The 20,166-nt window shown below is 54.8% G+C and overlaps 5 protein-coding genes across 5 annotated transcripts in view; 2 read left to right on the top strand and 3 right to left on the bottom strand.

The window, feature by feature from the left end:
• Positions 1-104: 104 nt before the first annotated feature.
• On the bottom strand, positions 105-5,585 carry GUITHDRAFT_109452 (hypothetical protein; the record flags this gene model as incomplete). The annotated part of the gene is made up of 23 exons (XM_005831597.1): positions 105-296; positions 621-835; positions 880-999; positions 1,122-1,186; positions 1,391-1,791; positions 2,040-2,111; positions 2,276-2,351; positions 2,526-2,587; positions 2,641-2,787; positions 3,013-3,200; positions 3,401-3,558; positions 3,608-3,870; positions 3,921-3,953; positions 4,118-4,274; positions 4,365-4,448; positions 4,504-4,571; positions 4,628-4,690; positions 4,741-4,770; positions 4,821-4,881; positions 4,930-4,994; positions 5,183-5,219; positions 5,276-5,365; positions 5,545-5,585. The coding sequence occupies 23 exons, from the start codon at positions 5,583-5,585 to the stop codon at positions 105-107; spliced, it is 2,688 nt and encodes an 895-aa protein (XP_005831654.1).
• A 4,421-nt stretch (positions 5,586-10,006) lies between these two features.
• Positions 10,007-10,318, top strand: GUITHDRAFT_109451 (hypothetical protein; the record flags this gene model as incomplete). The annotated part of the gene is made up of 1 exon (XM_005831596.1): positions 10,007-10,318. One exon carries the CDS (start codon positions 10,007-10,009, stop codon positions 10,316-10,318), a length of 312 nt encoding a protein of 103 aa, XP_005831653.1.
• A 515-nt stretch (positions 10,319-10,833) lies between these two features.
• Positions 10,834-11,244, bottom strand: GUITHDRAFT_109450 (hypothetical protein; the record flags this gene model as incomplete). Its single annotated transcript, XM_005831595.1, has 1 exon — positions 10,834-11,244. The coding sequence occupies one exon, from the start codon at positions 11,242-11,244 to the stop codon at positions 10,834-10,836; it is 411 nt and encodes a 136-aa protein (XP_005831652.1).
• Positions 11,245-12,273: 1,029 nt separating this feature from the next.
• Positions 12,274-13,658, top strand: GUITHDRAFT_186670 (red Elip). Its single transcript, XM_005831670.1, has 3 exons — positions 12,274-12,423; positions 12,912-13,351; positions 13,453-13,658. Exons 1-3 carry the CDS (start codon positions 12,303-12,305, stop codon positions 13,573-13,575), a joined length of 684 nt encoding a protein of 227 aa, XP_005831727.1. The 5' UTR covers positions 12,274-12,302; the 3' UTR covers positions 13,576-13,658.
• Positions 13,659-14,513: 855 nt separating this feature from the next.
• Positions 14,514-20,166, bottom strand: part of GUITHDRAFT_139599 (hypothetical protein) — a gene marked incomplete at both ends in the record, with an annotated part of 7,174 nt that continues 1,521 nt past the window's right edge. The window contains 16 exons of the mRNA XM_005831594.1: positions 14,514-14,561; positions 14,719-14,844; positions 15,020-15,118; positions 15,915-15,986; positions 16,210-16,323; positions 16,372-16,425; positions 16,915-16,977; positions 17,036-17,087; positions 17,438-17,502; positions 17,740-17,802; positions 17,852-18,256; positions 18,781-18,828; positions 18,879-18,920; positions 18,969-19,033; positions 19,297-19,380; positions 19,778-19,949. Of these exons, the coding sequence (XP_005831651.1) occupies positions 14,514-14,561; positions 14,719-14,844; positions 15,020-15,118; positions 15,915-15,986; positions 16,210-16,323; positions 16,372-16,425; positions 16,915-16,977; positions 17,036-17,087; positions 17,438-17,502; positions 17,740-17,802; positions 17,852-18,256; positions 18,781-18,828; positions 18,879-18,920; positions 18,969-19,033; positions 19,297-19,380; positions 19,778-19,949 (1,572 nt within the window). The remainder of the gene's footprint in view (positions 14,562-14,718; positions 14,845-15,019; positions 15,119-15,914; positions 15,987-16,209; positions 16,324-16,371; positions 16,426-16,914; positions 16,978-17,035; positions 17,088-17,437; positions 17,503-17,739; positions 17,803-17,851; positions 18,257-18,780; positions 18,829-18,878; positions 18,921-18,968; positions 19,034-19,296; positions 19,381-19,777; positions 19,950-20,166) is intronic.

Here is a 20,166-nt window from a genome sequence, read left to right as displayed (position 1 = left end):
CGAAGGCTTCCTCGAACGCCATCTCTCCTACACTACAATGGTAGCTCAGTCGAAGGCTTCCTCGAACGCCATCTCTCCTAGTCTTCCTCCACTACAATGGTAGCTCAGTCGAAGGCTTCCTCGAACGCCATCTCTCCGTTCTCCTCCAGCGTCTCTTCGATCTTCCTCCTCTTGGCCGTCCCCTGCAACCCCCAGGCTCCTCTCAGCGTGTGGGTCGGAGCAACATCATCACTTGCCTGCTGACTTGTGGCTTCCGACAACTTGGAGAAGTACCGAGCAGTCTTCCTCCTCACAGCCTGCAGCAGGATGATCAACTTTCGTCGTCCCCTTGCCCCCGGGCTCCTTCTCCCCTCCTCTCCTTCCGCCTCCTTGCCCTTCCTCCCCGCCTCCTTCGTCACTTCTCCCCTCTGCCCCCACTCGCTCCTGCCCTTCCAGTCCGGTCTTCGTCTGAGTCGTCTCTCCTCCTCTCCCTCAGTCTCACTCCGCGGCACCCCTCCACCTCCCCTCTCTGCCTTCTCTCCCCTCTACTCTTCTCTCCGCTCTCTCCCTCTCTCCCTCTCTCCCTCTCTCCCTCTCTCCCTCTCTCCCTCTCTCCCTCTCTCCCTCTCTCCTTCGCTCACCTCAAGACTCTGCTCCTCCTCCGCCCACTCGATCACGAGATGTCTGCCATACAAGTGTGTCGCCCCTAGCGCGTCCTTAGCCGCTGCCGCCTCCTGATGCGTCACGAACTCCGCGAACGCGAAGCCCCGATGGCTCCCGTCGAACTTGCTCGGCAGCCTCAGGCTCGTCAGCTCCCCGAACGACGACAGCAGGTCTCGCAGCTCCTTCTTGTTCGCTGACCAGCCGTCACTCCTCGACCCTCCCGCGCCTCCTCCTGACCTTCGAAGGGGACGTTGCGGATGACGAGCTTGCTGCAGTCCTGGGGGGCCTGGGAGTCGCTGGGTTTTGCCCTGCTCCTGTTGTCCTTGGTGACGTCGACCTCTCCGGCTGAAGAGTCCGCTGGAGAAGGAAGAGGGTTCTAGTCAGGAAGGGAGGAGAGAGAGGGGGAGAGGGGGACAGGAGGAGGAGGAGGAGGGAGGTAGAGGAGGCAGAAGATGGAAGGAGAGAGTTTTCTATCTCACCCGACACTCTTGAAGACATCTTCAGCTGTAGGACATGCCCGTCAAGTTTCGTTCCTTGCAGCTTCCTGCAAACGCTCTCACACGAGCACACCTTCCTCCTCCTCCTCCTCCTCCTCCTCCTCCTCCTCCTCCACCTCCCCTTCTCCATCCCCCATTTCCTTCGAGTCCTACCCCTACCCCACTTGCAAATCGCTTCTCATTCCTTTCTCTCGTCGTCTGTGCCTTCTCATACTGATCCTCCTTTGTTCTCCCTCTCTCCTCTTTTCTACCTCAGCGCTTCGTTCGCGTCCTTGCTCCGCTTGAACTCGACGAAGCCATAGCCCATGGACAGACGGGAAGGCTCCTTGCTGTCCTTCCCTGCCTTAGGGTTCGGCTTCGTCACGATCCTGACCGCCTTCACTTCCCCTCCTCCTCCTTCCATCTTCCCCTTCAGCGCCTCCTCCGTGGTCTTGAAGTTGAGGTTCTTCACGTACAGGGTCCTCCCCGATCCCTCAGGAGATTTCTCCTCCTGCTGCTTCTCCTGCTTGCCTGCCTTGCCGCCCTCCTGGGTCTTGCCTTCTTCCTCGACTGCCTTGGGCTGCTTCTTGCCCCCTTCCGAGGACAGCGTCGGCGCCCCGGGCAGAAAAATGTCGACAGGTGCCCACTCGAGGTAGATGGGTTGGTGCTTGAACTGTCGAGAGAGTGAGAGGAGGAGGAGAAGGAGAAAGAGGCGGATTCAAAGAACGTGGGACTGACGTAAGGATGTAAAGGGAGGAAGAGGAGGAGCAGGAGGAGCAGGAGAAGGGGGCGGGGGGGAAGGAGCGGAGTGCGGGGGGAGGAGGAGGAGGAGGAGGAGGAGGAGGAGGAGGAGGAGGAGGAGGAGGAGGAGGAGGAGGAGGAGGAGGAGGAGAGGGAGCAAGAGGAGGAGTGTTGGCATACTTGAGAGTAAGCAAGAGACTTGAAGGCTTTTCGAGCTTCCGAGGGATGAGTGAAGTCGACGATCGCCATCGTCTGTTGAGAAGTTAGACTGCAGAAGAAGAGGAAAGTGGAAGAGGCGAAGGGGGGGGAGGACGAGGACAAAGAGGTTTGATGGAGAAGGAGGAGGGTTGAGGGGGGAGGGAAAGATCAAAGAGGAGAAGGAGTTTTTAGAAGGAGCAGTGGGGTTGATATAGGACCTTTGTCTTTGGGAGCACAGCATGACTGACATCTCCGAATCTCTCGAACAACTCTCTTAACTCTTGTAGAGTTGTGCTGGAAGACAAACAAAGTTTAGCATGGAAATGCCGCTGCTGCTGCTGGTGGTGGTGGTGCCTGTTTCCTCTCCATCGCTTTTCCCCAGCGTGTTTTTCATTCCTCTTTTCGCCCTCTCTCCCTCCTCCTCCTTCCCCTCGCCCCACATCTCGCTCCATGTTCCCATTGTATCACCTGAATGGAATGTTTTTCACCAGCATTGCTGTGTTCGACCTGTCCCTGGGCTTCTTCTCCACCTGAATGTTTCCAAGACAAACAGAAAAACTTCAACAAGGCAAAAAGAGGAGACCAAAAACAAGTTCCACGCTACCTCGAGGCAAGACACATTCACTCCGTTTTCTCTCAGGTCAGACTTAGTTGTCTCTATGATATGAGTCTCCCCCAGAGCCATGCGAACGGCCATGCTGGAGGAAGACTCGTGGTCCAAGAGTTGGGCCTGTGAAGGAAGTCAGAGGAGAGGGGTTGAAGGCGGAGGAGGTGAAGGAGGAGGAGGAGGCAGAAAAAGAGGAGGAGGAGAAGGAGGTCGCGGAGGAGGAGGGTGCAGGGAGGGCGGCAAGAGCACTCAGCAGTTTCAGCATTGACTCAGAGGGCTGGACGAAGCAAACAACAACAAACAACAACAAACAACAACAAGCACAATGGCATCTCCGATCGTTCTCACCTTGTCCATCTGATGTTTGTTGGCGATAGCTTCAGCAACTGTGTCAGACCTCATGAACAACATGTTCCAGTTGTGCGAAGAGGCAGAAGTTTTCTTCTGCTGCTCCTTCTTCTTTGCCTTGTAGGAGGACCCGTCCTTCCCCGCCTCCAGCTTCTTCTGCTCCTCCTCCTCTTTCCTCCTCTGCTTTGCTGGGAGGACGTTGATGACTCTTCCTTGAAAGTAGTTGTTGTCCGTCGCTTCCCTGGTAGACCTCGATCACCCCACTTCTTCCTGCTCTCTCCCACTTCCTCCACCTTCCCATTCACCTTCTCCTCCTCCCTGCTTCCCTCCCTCCCTCCCTCCCTCCCTCCCTGCCTCCCTCCCTCCCTCCCTCCCTCCTTCTCATCACCTTGCTTGTCAGCATCCGAAGGGATGAGGAACAAGATAAACGCCATCCCCGTCGGCTCTTTTGTGATGTTGTGGATGCAGATGTGAACTTCGCTCAGCTCCCCGAACTTGCTGAAGAAGGCTGTAAGCTCTTCCTCACTCGTTGAGTATGGGAGATTTCTGAAACCCGGTCGTCACACAATTCGTTCAATCAATCCTGTGTCGTCACCTGACAAAAAGTCTCCCGTCCTCCACTTCATCATCTTCGTCATCGTCCCGTTTGTCTTGCTCAACATCTTGCCTCGTTGCTTGTGTAACATGAGACATGTCAGGCTGGTCTTCCTTTCGATCTTTGCCTTCTCCTTCTGACATCTCCTGATCCTCCTCCTCACCGCCTTCGTCCTCCTCCTGTTCCTCTTCATCGTCCCGGCCCTTAGAAACTTTCTTCATCCCTCCTTCATCACTCATCTCGTCTTCAGAGGCTCCTTCATCCTACATCACAACTTTCGTCAGGATGTTTCACAAGCGCTGCGGCGCCTCACCTCGTCGTCTGAATCTTTCCAGCTGCTGCTCATCTTTGGAAAGACAGAAGAAAAGTCATGGACGGAACATATATCCAAATGAATCCCCCCGCAGCTCCGCTGCCCCCTCCTCTCCCTTCCCCTCTCTTTACTTTCTCTTCTCCTCTCCCCTCCTGATCTCGTCTTCCACCCACCCTCCCTCCTCACCGCCAACTTACCTTGGCCTTCAAGTATGCCATGTCATCAAGAGCAGGGTTGAACGCCTGATTCGCATCCTTTCCTGCCCCCTTGGCCTCTCCCTCCCCGTCCTCCTTCTCTCCATCCTCCTGCTTCTTCGGTACGTCTTCATACTCTTCATCGCTCGTTCCAGCTTCGCTGTCATCAAACTTGACGTGTGTCCTCGTATGTACGATTCCTTCCCCTCCGGCTTCTTTGATTTGACTGCCACCTGTTGACATTCTTCACCCTCCAGCAACATATTCAAATACATCTCCCTTGCTCTGCTTGTTCTCCTCCCCCTCCCCCTCCTTCCTATCTTCCACTCCTCCTCTATAATCATGATCAACACAGACAAGTCTACTTTCCCTCATGCCAGCAAAATCACATCCAACGTGTGGTTCCGACCTGTTTGACTTCCGCAGCAGCGAGGAGAGGGTCGTCATTCTCCCAGATCTACAAGGGCGAGTCAACCCACAGCATCTCTCCTCCCCGCTCCCTCGCTCTCTTACCTTGGTCTTCGATCTCGGTTTGAACGACTCAACAAACGCCTTCATCTCAGGGTCTGTCTTCGCCTGTCAGGAGAAGGTCACACCAGCATCCCTTGCATCTTGTCCAGCAAAACCTTCTGCAGCAATTGTGCCTCCTTTGACAACTATTTTCAAACTGTCATGCTTCAGCAGTACAGCTTCAATACGTTCTCACCTTCTTCTCTGGTTTCGTCGGGTTCTCTGAAACATCAGCAGAAGAGTGTTTCTTAGTCACGCTGGATTTGTTTTGATCACCCAGTTGTGTTGGCAATCACAAAACTCACCGATCATGGGCTGAGCTACCCTCAGAGTATTTACTCCATGGCCGTGACAGCGACGAGTCACCAACCTGCAGGAAAAGTCAAAGACAAGGGCCATGAGCAATCATCGTCATCGTCATCGTCATCGTCATCGTCATCGTCATCGTCATCGTCATCGTCATCGTCATCTTCATCTTCATCTTCATCTTCATCGATAAGATAGCAAATGAGCAGGAAAAGAACCAACAACTAGAATGAGCATCAAACAGCGTCAAACCGGCTTTGCGAACTCGACAGTAATCTTTGACGTGTCGCTGCAGGAGTATCAAGTCGTCAATAAATGATCTTGACAGCTCTGACATCATCGTACATGTACGTATCTTGAAAGTACTTGAGGGCCTTGTGAGCATCTTTCTCGGACTTGAACCCGACGAAACCAAAATTTCTTGATTTGCCATCACTGGTACAGCGGTCAGATGGAGGACACCGGGTGTAAGCGGCACAACTTGCCTTGTTGTGCATATCCTTGCATCAGTGACTTCAGCTATCTCCTCAAAGTGCTTGCGGAGTCGCTCTGACGTTTGAGATCGAGATCAGTCTCGATTTTTTTGTGACAGATTTTCAAAGACTCCTAGTGACCCTTGTTGCTCTACAGTTGCAAGCGCTCGACGCGAGGCCATCGAGGCGCTGAGTCCTCGAGCTCGGTTCAAGTCTCCATGCACGCAGTCATAAAGACTGTGATGTCACTTTTCTGTCTCACCTCCTCTGTGGTCTCTTCTAGCACATTCACAGAGTCTGACAAACTCTTTCCCTTCCTCGTCCTTCCTCCCCCACTTGTTGTAGAGCATCCTTGCGATTCTGCTCTCCTCTGCTCTCCTCTGCTCTGCTCTCCTTCTCTCCCCTCTCCTCCTCTCTTACCTTTGCTCAAGTGACCTGGCAGTCCCTTCACGCATAGCCGCGTTCGTCCTGCTCCCGCCACCATCTTCACGTGTTCCCACCCTACCCCGTACACTCTAAAGTACCATATTAATTGTGCAAGTACCCCTCCTACATCTCATAATAACCCACCCCGTATAGGACTAATGATTCACCCACCCCTATTCCTCCCATGGCTGCCTGCCGCAGTGCCAGGAGTCTCTTTGGCCCGGCGGCCGGCACTGCGCCGCAACATGATGGCCCGGCCGGGCCGTACGGTCATTCACGGTACGGCGGCCCGGTCGGGGGGCCGGGCAAGCCGCCGCAATGCCGTCCGATCAACACTGAGTCACACAGTGACACGGTCATGTGGCATCCGACCGTGACGGTGACAGTGATCTCAGTGCCCACGGTGGCACTCAGTGTAGTGTGTCAGTGACTGACCGTGACCGACCGTCGGACCGGGGGGTCGGCCCTGAGCCTGCAGTGCGGCGGGGCGCCGGGCCGCCGGTGCCATCACTGACCATACCGTAGTACCGTCACGGTACAGAGCCCGGGCCTGGCACGGCGCAGTGGCCCGTCACGGTCCGAGTCACGCCCCGGCGAGTCCGAGCCTGCCCACGGTCGGCCTGCCCGGGCGGCCGCCCGCCGGTCCGAGAGCCTGTCACTGACGGTACCGTGTGAGTACCGTACGGTCGCGGGCATCCGACTCGGAGACTCGGCGGCCACCGTCACCCGGTCCGGTGAGCGGCGGCGCGGCCAGGCTCCGACGGTCACCGGGGGCCGGGTCCGACGGTCACGGCATGATCTGGACCCGCCTCAGAGCAGTATATCCGATTTCCATATCCACCTTCTTCCTTGGGGACCACCCCTACCCCCCTATTCTCCTTGTTTTAAACCCCCTCCAGGAACACGTGACAAGCAATTTTCGTCCCCAATCATATCTGAGCTGCTCGGACGTCCTGCACTCGCACCGCTTCATCGCTTCTCCGACGGTCCAAGTCATCATAACCTGCTCATCAGTGCTCCAAATATTCCTCCTCCCCTTCCTGCTACTGCCTCCTCCCCTCCCCTCCCCTTGCCCCTGCCCCTGCTTCTCCTTCTGCCCCTGCCCCTGTCCCTGTCCCTGCAGCTTCTTTCGTTCCAACCCTCGCCGACTCTTCCTCAACTCCCCACCTACCGCTGTCGACCGAGATCGGTAAAAACTGTCCAGTTACTGTCGCAAGATACAAAAGAGAACAACCTGGGTTTAAAGAGTGCATCGTCGCGGAACAGAAAGAGCTGTTTCGTAGCGACAGACTGACTTTCATAGCATCTCACTAGGAATGAGCACAACGCTGCATACAAATAGTTCAGCTACTCTCGACCCCCCTGCTGTCGCTGACCGACCACTGCAAGCGAGGAGAGCTATATGGATCTCCCTACCGGAGAAGGAGGAATGGTACTTGAGTAAGAAGTTGAAGCCTGTTGTAAGCTCAACGCACGGGCTTCCCGTCAAGAGGACGATAAGCCTAGAGAAGCCTTGCGGTCATATGGGGAGTGTGCTAGAGAACATTCTGGCAGCGAGAAGGACAGTTCTGCGTTAGAAGATGGAGGACAAAGACAAAAACAGCTTCAATATTGATCAGGCATGAAGGAAAAGGGCCAGCTGCGAGCCGAGAAAAGATATTCAGATGACAACAGCTGAAAGACTAACCGAATAAAACATCCGTGTTCACTGGGGTTATTTCATTTTCTTCTGCTCTTTCCTCTGCTTTCTCTGTTTTCACACGACCAACTCCACAACAGGTTGTGCCCATGGCTCTCTTTCTCACTCTCTCTTTCTTACTCTCATCCTCGGAACGATCACGCCCAGCTGCCGCACGTTTGACTGTCCCTGTTCTGCACTCAGCCCAGGAGTAACCTTGGCATGAAGACGCCGTGGGGGCCATGGTTACAAGGTTCAAGTTAGGGATATCATCAGCTTGATTCTTTGTATATTCAGTAGTGTTGTAACATCATCTCTGTGCCGTTTCCAACCGTACCTAGCCGCAGAGCCGCTGCTATCAAGCTACACCTACTAGTCTAAAAGCTTCGGCCCGCTTTTCTCCATCCGATCTGCCGGGTCGTCTCACAGTCGAGACAGTCTTGTCGCATACCGGCGACTCCTTGCCAGTTGGTACGGTGGAAGGATATCGATACTGTCTTGAAATAGATCATTTTCGTGAAGCAGGTCACGGTTGTGCCATGGTCTTCTGTCACAGTGTTCCCAGTTCATTTCCAAACGAAATACCTGCCCTCCAACTCCTTCTTTACCAGGCACGTTCCTGGCATGCACCACTCGGACCAACTTTCCCCGGACTTGATACTGAAAAGACTCTTTCTCACGGGTTTCAGATACGAATGGACGGATTTGATACCGAAAAGACTTCATTTCCTGCAGGTTCAGATACCCATTGTACTCAGGATCGAAAAGAGCTCTTTTCCTGCTCGGATCTGCCTTCTTCGCTATGACATAAACGCACTTTCCCTCCCGCAGATCTCACCTCCCTGCTCCCACGTTCCATGTGCCACACAGCCTTCCTCCGCTACAACATGCCCCCCTCCCCCAAGGCCTCTCCCGACGGGCTCTTGATGCCTGCCCGGCGAGCAAGTTGGGTGTCCCTGCCAGAGAAGGAAGTCTGGTACGCCAGCAGACCCGTCAGGAAGCAAGAAGACACCGCCCAGACTAGACGAGTGTCCAACGGGATGGCTCTAGGGAGTATCTTGGCAGCAAGAGACAAGGTAAAGGGCAACCTCCGGCAAGGGGGTGGATGCGACAAGAGTCCATAGACGACACAGCAGATGCTGAGAAGTGTAAGGAGATGCTGAGAAGTGTAAGGATTGTACAGTAGGTGTAGATAGGATACTGGTGCAGATGGTGTAACATATAAGGGCAGTAAGATATTAATTAATACACTCGAGAGCCTTGTAACTATGCTGCCACGTCTTCAAGTTACGTTGTAGAATCATGGCGGGTACAGATGCAGCATTGTTTCTGCCCGACGACTGCAGCGAAAGCGAATGATCATCAGTGTACACTAGCGATGCACGGACAATATATACAACAGGAGACGAGAAACAGCTGTCCTAGAGTCTGATGAGCGACTTTAAATATGTCAGGATTAGGGGCTTCAACACGACTCGAGATTTTGTCTCATACGAACCTGGAATGAGAGGATTGGGCAGGACTATTTCGAGATCTCGTTGAACTCAGAGGCTCTATGCTTCACCTTCCCCATCATTTGCAAGCTCCGAGCCTGGAGTGCCTCGAACACGGTCACAGAACGTCTGAACTGCGGTCCGATCTCCGACTGTGCAGTGGTACTGGTGACAGTGGGGAACCGCCGTGTCCTTTCGCTATCGACTCAGACTCCGGCGGATCAGACTCCCCCTCCTAAACCCTGCCAAATCGGATACCCCTCTTAGAGATCGCAACATAATCCTACAGTGCCGTAGCCTCCGTCCACCATCGGGCCAGGCTGCAATATGCAGGTCGCCGCTCGCTTATTCAACAAGTTAGTTAGGAGGGGACTCTCCCGGCTCAAGTTTGCCGCTTGCCAATGCTGCTCGCTTCGAGCTTGGGGGCAGACAATGATTGCTCCTGGCATTGAGGATAGATCTGTTCGAACGTCTCAAATACCGTACGGTGACGGCGGATCAGGGTTCTTCTCACCTTTCTCAAAGTTTGTCCTAACTAGTAACCATCACTGACGTGACGGGGCAAGTTCCCGGCGGGGCCCGGCCGGGCCCTGGTGGGCCCGTTGACCGTGACTACCGTCGAGTCTAGGCTACTAGCAGTGACACCTGATCACGCCGGGTGATCGTCGGATGTCGGACAGCCTCTCGGACTAGCCTGTACTCTAGTACACTGAATCGTGATGATTGATCTTCTCATCAGGCTGGCGTGTGCCCGGCGCTATCATGAGAGCCACCACTGAGGGCAACTTATCACAGGCTTGCGAGGGTATCGGCAGCCAACAGCGCGGGGGCAATTAAGCATTCTGAGGCAAACACCGGGGGAATGACCCCCACCCCACATTTCAGGTGTTCTAAATGAAAATTTGAGGGGGTGGGGTACAGAATAACCAGGCACTGTGCTTGCTGTGTTCCCCCCGCTGGAGGTTTCAAAAGGAGGCGGCGGGAGAGGAGCGCTACACAACACACCATGTCCGGCAGAGGAAAGGGAGGTAAAGGTCTCGGAAAGGGAGGAGCCAAGCGTCACAGGAAGGTTCTTCGTGACAACATCCAGGGCATCACCAAGCCCGCTATCCGCCGTCTCGCTCGTCGTGGTGGTGTGAAGCGTATCTCCGGTCTCATCTACGAGGAGACCCGCTCCGTCCTCAAGGTCTTCCTCGAGAACGTTATCCGTGATGCCGTCACCTACACCGAGCACGCTCGTAGGAAGACCGTCACTGCTATGGACGTCGTCTACGCTCTCAAGCGCCAGGGACGTACCCTCTACGGTTTCGGAGGATAAACATGATCGCGAAATCGAATTGCCCTCGACTGTACTGGTGTTTTCAACACCTATTTTGCTGGCACTGGTGTGCTATCGGCTGGTTCGATTCCAGCCCAGCGACTGATGAGTAGTACAAACAAGGAAGTAGAACTTTCAGACAGGTCCTCAAAGCACGCGGGTTCTGATTGAGGGATCTGCAGCAAAAATGATTTCATTCCCGGTCATGTTGATACCAACTTTTGGTTCCAAGTTGTTTCGCCTCTTTGAATGTACTTGTAGCTCTTGGGCTCGCAGCTTCATCCTTGACGTTGGGTTTCACTTTTGGTTGTCAGTTCCTTTCACCACGTCCCGACTCAACAGGTTGAAGCTAGCTTAATGTTGCGAGGATAATGGAAACGGCCACTCCACATGCCACATGATTGAAATTTTGTTTCTTGCTTTGTGAGTGGCAATCATACCAAAAGGAGTTGATAATGTACTTGAAGGTAGTGCTGCATGGTCGAACTTGAGACAAGATCGGAGCTGAAGTACGACTAGTTCTTTACTGAGTTAGAAACACAAGGCAATGAAAGGAAGTTGTCGAAATGGAAGTAGTCAATGGAGCGCCGAATGACGATGATGGCCATTACGGCTGAAAACCCGGTACTGTAACACCAAACCTTAATATCGTCGGAGTTGTAAATCGGAGAATGGAAGTAGTCAATGGAACTGAAGGCCATGTCGGCACTTGTGATCGAACCCGGCGCAGTGATAATCATCGAGGGCCTGGTCATCGAGGGCCTGGGATACCTGATCGAGACATACCAACCAAGCGTTGTAATGTTCCCGTATCCTTCTCTCATGAGGATCTCAGGGTGTTTTCGAGATGCATTAAAGTCGCCTCCGACGATGTTGAGCTTGACGCTTGGATCTGTCCTTAGCATCTGACTCAGCGCTTTCCACATGTCGGCTTGCTCATCCTCCTTCGATGCTGTAGGGAAATGTACATTACAAATGCGTATTATCGGTTCTTTTTTCCCGATCTGTAAAACTTGTATTTTTTTGCATACTTCGCGCTCTTCCCCCGCCATCATTCGAGGCGGCTAGAGGAGGGGGGGGGGGGGGGGGGGGAGGAGGTCAGCATGCGCTAGCATCACAAGGCGAAGATCACTCTTACCCTTTCTCCCGTCCCCCGTGCCTTTCGTCATAAACATTCGGTAGCATCCCCATTCCTTCTTGATCATCGTTCTGAGAGCTGTCTCCTTCCTCCTCCTCCCTACCAAGACCTCCTGCAACATTACAACTTGACGCTTGGTTGGTATGTCTCGATCAGGTATCCCAGGCCCTCGATGGCGCGGGATATCTAACTCATCACTTCAGCCTGAGAGTCCGAGCGGCGGCGGCGGGCCAGGCTAGTCGCACAAACTTGACCACCGTGGCACCCGGGACAGGCTCGGCCCGTTCGCTTTAACGGCCCGCCCGGTAGGCTGACCCGGCCACTGGGCCGACGGTCACGGGTCGGGTCCGAGTATTCGGGTTATGGACCGTTACAATATGAGACCGACCGTTATCACATGGAAGATCCGTCACACCGGGATCATAAATAAATACGGGGTAATGAATGTGTAGAGTGGGGGTAGGGTACATAGAGACAGGGGGTTGGTTGAGCTGTAAGACATTTCTATGGTAATATGGTAGGGTACTTAATGTATATTGTAGGGGTACTATGGTGATGCTGTGCGCCGCTATCAGGTGGGGGTGAGAGCAGATCATAAGGGGTGGTTGGGAGAAGGCGGGGTGATAGTAAAGCTGAAGTGTGTAGGGGGGTAGGGGTATAAAAGCAACGGGTACTTTTATATCGTCATGGATGGGTAGTTTCCAACTTTTTGTAGGGTAGGGTCCTGCGGTTTAAAACAAATCAAGGACCCCAATCATACAGAGGATTGGAGGGATTATGATGGGGTAGGGTAGTCTTATGACAGGTTAAAAGGGGTGGGGGTAGGTCGTTCGTCTTACCGCCGTCATGCTCCGCTCGATCCTCGTGCTCTCCGCTTGCGCCTCCGCGGCAGCCTTTGCTCCTTCAGCTTCTCCTTCCCTCTCCCTCCGCTCCTCCCCTGCTGTTCAGCGTGGACCTGCTCGCCATGGTGAGTCTGAGAGGGTTCGGTTGCAGGGATACTCGACTGTCTGAACAAAGTGGGGATGGGGTGTTCCAATGCAGTGTCCCGCCCCCTTTGTTATGATGGAGGATCAGAATGCTTTGATCGTCCTTTGCATCTTCTTTTGATCTTGTGATGCATGAATTTTTCACGTTGTTGAACTGTCTGTTCTCGAATGTTGACATCTCGACGTGTATCGGGGCGAAAGAAAATTCGTCTTGTTTGCAGAATAGCACAAGGCTAGTCACATGGTCATGCATATTCTTGTTGTCTTGTTCAATTTTAGAACGTGCTATGATTGATTTTATCAGTCTCATTCCTTGTGAACAATCATTCAAGTGTATTCTTTTCGCAATGACTAGCAACTAGTCTCGATGTGCAGATTTGTGTAACACGTACAGATTATCCCTGACGCTGTTGTCACTCCCCGCCATGTTATCCTGTTATCCTCTATCTAGTCTGATGCTTGTTGCCAGGGTTGGCCACCGTCTCCATGCAGGCCAAGGGCAACCCCATGGCTGGAGCCGTTGAGAAGTTCGCTTCCGAGAACCCCGAGCTCGCATCCCGCGGCCTCGGCGTCACCACCAACGCTGAGCGATGGAACGGACGCCATGCCATGTTCGGCATCTTCTTCATGGTCCTGAGCTCCTACCTCCACGGCCGTGGCCTCATCCCCGATGGCGACAAGATCCTCGACGTCAGCCAGTGGGGACCCCTCGTCAACGGAGGCTTCAACGCCCCCATCACCAACGAGCGCGCCATCATCCTCGTCGCTCACGTCCACGTCCTCTTCGTCTCCATCTTGGCCGCTTTCGCTCCCTTCGGCTTCCAGGACACCCTCGTCAAGGACCAGGGATACAAGCCCGAGGCCCCTGCCGGTCTCATCCCCCCCTTCAAGACTGGTCTCACTGCCGAGGTGAGCTGAACTCCTCCTCTCTGACGCGTTTCTCGTGTTTGTTTCTCTCTTCTCCTCTCTTCCCGCATGCGATCATCCTCTTGGTGATATGTTTCTGACAGGCTGAGCTGATCAATGGCCGTCTTGCCATGCTCGGCGTCATCTCCATCACCACCGCTGCTCTCTTCACTGGCACCTCTGTTACCGATGTCATCAACCTTGGCCTCGGAAAGATTCTTTACTAAATGTTCATCATAGCCAATGAATAATACGTAGACTGCATGTCGTCTTGAGTGCTCTTCCCTCATTTACATATTTACAAGACTCTAGCCCCATCAGCAGACTAGAAGGAGAAGGTTGCTTGCGGAACGAAGATTCTGCATCCATGGTCAGGCTCACATCCTCGTCGCCGTTCTCCGTTCTCCTCTCCACTCCCCCCTGCCCCTTTCCTTCCCTTGCTCCTCCCCCTCACCTTCTGCTTCCGACGTACGTGGGCATCTCCCTGAACGCGCACAGGAGGGCAACGAGTCTCTTCCTCGCATGCTCGTCTGCGACAGTGAGGTACTTGCTGCTCTCCCCTTCCTCCCCAGGGTCGAGCATCTCGTTCTCGAGCTCCAGCTCGACGCTCCTCCTCACGTCCATGGCCATGTCGACCCCTTCGATCTTGACCGTCTGAGAGTTTCCCAGCTCCACCAGCTGCTGCTCCGTCCGGCAGGTGATGTAGATGCCCCTCCCCTCGCTCTCGATGCCGTCTAGGAAGTAGCCAGTCGGGCGCCACTCGATCGCGAACCTGTAGGAATGTTTGAATATGGGAGCAAGAGGGCATGATGATGATGATTGAGATGGTGATGGTGATGATGATGATTCAGATGGTGATGATGACAGGGAGATCGATGACAACGACGAGGATGAAGCAGATAATGTAGAAAGTCGATGCAGGGAGGGGACGTGGAAGGTGAGCTGGCAGGAGGAGGTGTCTGTGGGACAAGAGCGAGAAAGCACCTGGCATGCTTGAGGTGGCTTCCCTGCGAGTAGGCGAACGGAGAGAGGTGAGACGAGACCTGCTGGGCGAGGAGCTCGCCGTCGCTCATGCCCTCCTCCTCCCTCCCTTCCTCCTTCCCTCGCTCCTCCTGCATCTGCGAGGACAGGAGCTTGAGAGGCGAAGTCTGGGCGCTAGAGGCCTCTAGCTCAGGCCGTTCTGATGACTCGTGGATAGCGGCGAATCTCGTGGCTGGAAGACACAGGCAGGTTCAACTTCATGTCCCCTCTCTCAACTCATCTCTTCCTTCCCTTCCTTCCTGCCTCTTCCTCGTCCACCTGACTCTGCTCCTACACTGTCGCCATCTGCCCTGCCTCTCTCTGTCTCTGTCTCTGTTCCCAGTCCTCACCTTTCCTCTCCTCTTCCCCTTTCTCCTCTCCTCTCCTCTCTCTCGTTCACCTGCTGAGTGATCCAAAGCTGACATCTTCAGTACCGAGTCTTTGTCGACGGCAGCAACCTCCAGCCCCTCAGGCGACTGCAAGTCCCGTCAACTCCTGTCCTCTTACTCCTCCTTCCCCCTTCCCCCTTCGTCCTCCCCAATCAACTCCTGTCGACCTCCTCCCTTCTCCCCTCTCTTCCCCTCGTCCTTTCCCTCTTCCTCCCTCTCTCCGTCATTCTCTTCTTCCTCCTCCCTCCTCCTCTCTCCTCACCTCAAAGATTGTCATGGTCATGTTGCAGGCCTCTGGGCCCTGCACGCATGAGAGCGGCAGAAGCTCCTTCGCTCGCTGCTCCTTCGCCCCCGCAGCCACCTGGACGAGCAGGAGACATTGAGACCACGAGAGAGAAGGAAGAAGGGGCGATGTGGAGAGGGAGCTCAGTGGATGGGGGTAAGAGGAGCATAGGAAGACAATGATGGAGAGGAGGATGGCAGGAGGCACAAAGATGGGGTGGGGGGGGACAGGTAGAAGGGAGGAGGAGCAGGGAGGGAGAGAAAGGAGGAGGAGAGAGGAAGAGGAGGAGAGAGGAGTATGAGTAGGAGGAGGAGGAGGAGGAGGAGGAGGGAGGGAACATCACCGCTCTGAGGACAGGAGCGGAGCAGCCAAAGACGAGGCGGATCAGAGAGGAGCTCGTCCTTTTCTCTCCCCTCGTCGACTTGACCAAGAGGATCCTGGAGCCCTGAGGGCCGCAGGAGAGAGAAACTTGTCGCTCCTCCTCCCTCCCTGCCGCCTGCATGGCCAGAGCCCCCGAGAAGAAGGAGAGGGATTCCTGAGGAGCGCTGTTAGGATGAGGTGGGAGGAGGGTGGAGGGAGGAGGAGGAGGGAGGAGGGGGAAGGGAAGCACGGAGGAAGTGACGACGGTATAATGACAATAAGGGAAGATGTTGGAGGAGAAAAGGAGGGAGCAGAGGATGGGAGGATGGAGCAGAGAGGGTTATGGAAGAGGAAGGGGGGCGAAGGAGCTAGAGGAGGGAGGGGAGGGAGGGGAGGAGATGGAGGAAGATACAAGAGAGCAAAGGGGGTGATGGTAGAGGAAGGGAAGGAGGAGAGGCAGGATGAAGAAGGGGTGGAGAAGAGGTAGGAGTGCAGGAGCAGTGAACATTCTAACCGTCATGTTGTTGGTTGGGATGATGATGGCAGAAATGTGAGGAGTAAGTTGCCGGCTGCGGGCAGGAAGAATCTTGCAAGGCCAGTCAGTCAGGCGATTGGGGAGGAGCAGCAGGAGAGGAGGTGAGTGGCGGGGAAAACATGCAGACAAAGAGGACAAGAGGAAATGAGAGATGAAGGGAGCGGAAAGCAGGAGAGTAGAGGGCGATGAGAGGAGGAGGAGGAGGAGGAAGAGGAGGAGGAGGAGGAAGAGGAGGAGGAGGAGGAGGTGGTGGTGGTGGTGGTAAGCAAGTCACCTTGACATTGAGCGCAGCGCCAGGGACGCGGGCGACAACGCCGGAGGGAGTCTCGAGGTAGGGGACTTGGAAGTCAACGAGGCGGGAGAGGGCGGAAGTGCTGAAGATCAAAATCTTTGCGGTGAAGTCAGGGAGGGGAGGAGGAGAGGAGAGTCGAAGAACCTCCGTGAGGTCTCGCGGTTGCGATGGTTCCACAGGACGTGCGATAGAGATGAGCTGGAGCGAAACAAGTCAGGACGAGGAAGGAGGAGGGGGGGGAGGAGAGGAGAAGAGAGGAGGAGAAGAGAGGCAAGGATGAGACGTGAAGAGATGAAGTAAGAATAAGCGGGTAGAGAGGGTGAGTTCGGAAAAGCGGGAAAGGAGAGAAGACAGGAGAGGAGGTAGTGATGATGATAAGTGGGGGCAAAGGAGGAAGAGGATGACGGGAGAGCTGGGGGGGGAATTGAAAGGAGGTTCACGATGGAGATACCTCTACACACAAACTTGTATCATCTGAACCTTCAAACCCAAGAAGAGTTCTCGACCAATCTCCTCTGCACACTCGCAAGTCAACAACAAGCTCATAGATGCCCTTGCCTGCTATCCTCTCCTCTCCTCTCTCCTCTCCTCTCCTCTCCTCTCCTTCCCTCTGTTCTTCTCTGCTCTGTCCCCCCCTCTTCGTCCTTATGTCTTCACTTGCCTCTCATAGTCTCGAGCTCCTTCTACCTCCTGCGCTTTCTCTACGCTCTGTGCAAATTCCTCGTGCCGCATCATCGTCAATCCGACAACCTGCAACTTGGTGAGCTCCCTTTCTCCTCCTCCTCCTCCTCCTCCTCCTCCTCCTCACCGTCATAAGAAAGTCTACAGCCCGTGGAAGATCGGTTACGATACATGAGATCCTGCCGGGGGGGAAACAGACGGAAAGAGAAGGAAAGCGAGACACATGAAGGAGGAGGAGGAGAAGGATGATGATGATGATGATGAGGAGGAGGAGGAGGAGGATGAGGATGAGGAGGAGGATGAGGAGGAGGAGGAGGATGAGGAGGAGGAGAAAGTCAACGGCTGTGACATGGCTGGGTAGCAGGGCAAGAGCAAACCTCATGAGGCGAGGAGCTCCGAGCACTGGGGGGCGAGGAGCCGTTGGACGAGAAGGAAACAGATCCCCGCGGGTAGCAGGAGCAAGAGGAGGAGCAGCTGAAGGAGGCGAAGCAGAATGTTGCTCCTGCTCTACTTCCGTCCTCGCACTCACTCGCTGCTGCTGCTGCTGCTGCTGTTGCTGTTGCTGTTGCTGGGTGGTTGACTTGGAAGGGTCCTCTGCAAAACGCAATCAATGACATGCAAAGAGAGAAGTGGTGATGGTGATGGTGGAGGAGGAGAGAACAAGAGGGAGCGAATCAAATTCTGAATCGTTGAATGAAAACAGAGAAGACAAGAACATGTCGTCAGACATCATCGCTTCCTAGTCATCATCATCATCATGATCATCATCATCCAATCATTCATGAGTACATCTCGTTAAAGCTCATTCCGAGTAGTTTTCCCCTCCCTCACCTCTCGGCACAGGAAAAGATGTTGGGAAAAATTGTGCCGGGGAGGATTTGGGTTGAGGACCAACTGCGAACCCCTGTCAAGACAGGAAGGAAACAGGAAATATCTTGAGTACCTGCCGATGGTTTTCCGCCTCACAGCAAACACATCTCATAACACTGTCTTTGTTCATCACAAGGCAAGTCGTACACCTCCAGTCATTCTTTGGCTGCTCCTGCTGTCGTGTGGTCGTCTTCTCCTCCTCTTGTGTGCTCGTCTTCTCCTGCTGTGGGGTATTCGTCTGCTCCTGCTGCTCCTTGCTTCCACTCTTGGCAAGAAAGTCGAAGAAGGGCAGCTGACTTGCTGCATGCGTCGAGTTCGAGACCTCCGGGAAAGGGAAGAAGTTTGTGTTGCTCGTTGGAGTTGGAGCCGGGAGACTTGACTGAGCAGGGAAAGGGAACGAGCCCTGCAGTGACGATGCTGGTTGCACTTCTGCTGCTGCGTCCTCCTGGCTGCCATCGGCCCGCCTCACATTCACTGCCTGTGGGAGGAGTGAATGTAGGAAGGGGAGTGTGAGAGAAGGAGCAAGAGGAGGAAGGGGAGGAAGGAAGAGCGAGGAGGGAGAAGCGAGGGAGGGAGGGAGGAGGGAAGGAGCCTGGGAAGGAGGGAGGGAAGGAGGGAGGGAGGGAGGGAAGGAGGGAAGGAGGGAGGGAGGGAGGGAGGGAGAGAGGTAGGGAGGGAGAGAGGTAGGGAGGGAGGGAGGGAGGGAGGGAGGGAAGGAGGGAGGGGAGGGAGGGAGGGAGGGAGGGAGAGAGGTAGGGAGGGAGGGAGGGAGGGAACATCATGGAGGGTTGTGAGCAGGAGGACGGATCAAGGCAGGGACGACCGCGAGTACAAGGATAGGGCAGCACGAAGGACAGAGAAGAGGATGGCAGAGCGAGGAAGGTAGAAGGGAGGTCGAGGCAGTGGGAAAATGACAAGTGGGAGGAGGAGAGGGAAAACAGGGGGAAGAAATGGAGGAGGGAAAGGGGAGGAGGAGGAGGAGGAGGAGGAGGCGAATATCACTTGCAGCTTGTCGTTCTTCATCTCGTTCTTGTCACCCACTGGACTCTTCTGCAACAACATCCATCAGAGAGGAGGAGCAGGAGGATGGCGGGACTAACGCTGGACAGAGGCTCGTGCGGGGCGAGCTGGTACTTCACCACCTGCAGGGCATGTCGTCACGGGCGGAGCCGGGCAAGAGGTCAGCTAACGTCTCCAGTCTGCACTTCATCGTGGATGTTGCTCTTGTGCACGAAGATGTTGGGCCCGGAGGTTCCTTGGAGCAGGTCAGTGGGTCCTGTCTGTGTGTTTGCATGCTTGCTCTATCCCCCCCCTCATCGTGAACGATGTGGTATGGGGTACTTGAAGCCTCCCTTGTCCTTCCTGAGCTTGTGAATCCCATTTGCTCTCTACCAATCTCTCCGAACAGTACCTCCCTCCCTCCCTCGTCCCTCCCTCTTCCTTCCCTCCCTCCCTCCCGCCCACTTTCCCACCCGCCCACCCTGTTCTCCTCCGGCTTCCCGCTCATCCTCTCTTTACCTTTGGGTCGGATGAATCCAAAGTTGGCCGTCCCTCCCTTAGCCAGTCCCAGGAACTCTCCCTCCGACCATTCTTGGCTGATGACTGGGAGGCGGTGTGAACAAAAACATCCAACAACAAAAATCTAATTCATTTCTGCCTCTCATCTCGCACCTATGATCCTCCTGTCCCCTCTCCTCTACATCATCTGATACTCTCAGCTCACATCGGCTCTCCTACCCTCTCTTTTGTTTCCTCCACGCTCCGCTCCACCTCCCTCCCAATCTTTTTCACCCGATGCCTCGTATCTTCCTTCCTCCCTTCTCATCAGGACTTGAATCCAATCCTATACCTCCTATCTCTTCCATCCCTCTACTCCTTTCCCTTCCACTTCTCTACTCTTGCTCCCATCAGTTCTCTCCTCCTCTCTCCTGCGAATCTATCCTCTCCTCTCCTATCCTCGCCTCTCCTCTGACTTTCTGTTTTCTCCTGCCGACTTTACCTCGGAAGGACTGAGATGCGTTGAAGAAAGGCAGCGAATCAAACTTGATGCTTCCTCCTGTCGATTCCTTGAAGCTAAAGGACGGAAGATCCGGTCGGTTGATTTCAAAGATCGGCTTTCCCGCAGCGAAGGGGAAAGAGGGAGGGGTAGGCGACTTCTCCTCCTCGTCCGCCTGAAAGAAATGTTAGCAAGAGACGGGGGGTAAGTGAGGTGAAGGGATGATGAGCGAGGAATGGAAAGGACGAGGGGCTCGTGTCGAGTGTGAGAAGAGAAGGTAGGGAGGGAGGGAGGGAGGGAGGGGAGGGGAGGGGAGGGAGGGGAGGGGAGGGAGGTCGAGGAGGGAGGAGGGGCGAGGGGAAGGGAGGGAGGGAGGGAGGGAGGGAGGGAGG

This window comes from Guillardia theta (assembly GCF_000315625.1).
Source record: "Guillardia theta CCMP2712 unplaced genomic scaffold GUITHscaffold_39, whole genome shotgun sequence".
NCBI lineage: Eukaryota > Cryptophyceae > Pyrenomonadales > Geminigeraceae > Guillardia > Guillardia theta.
Note: the sequence above shows the minus strand (reverse complement) of the source record. Positions and strands in the feature narration are given on the sequence as shown.

Excerpts from the sequence above, each read along its gene's own strand:
- GUITHDRAFT_186670 (XM_005831670.1), top strand. The coding sequence starts at position 12,303 with ATGCTCCGCTCGATCCTCGTGCTCTCCGCTTGCGCCTCCGCGGCAGCC. Across the intron at positions 12,424-12,911 it reads GCGTGGACCTGCTCGCCATG|GGTTGGCCACCGTCTCCATG; the intron begins GTGAGTCTGAGA and ends GCTTGTTGCCAG. Across the intron at positions 13,352-13,452 it reads AGACTGGTCTCACTGCCGAG|GCTGAGCTGATCAATGGCCG; the intron begins GTGAGCTGAACT and ends TGTTTCTGACAG.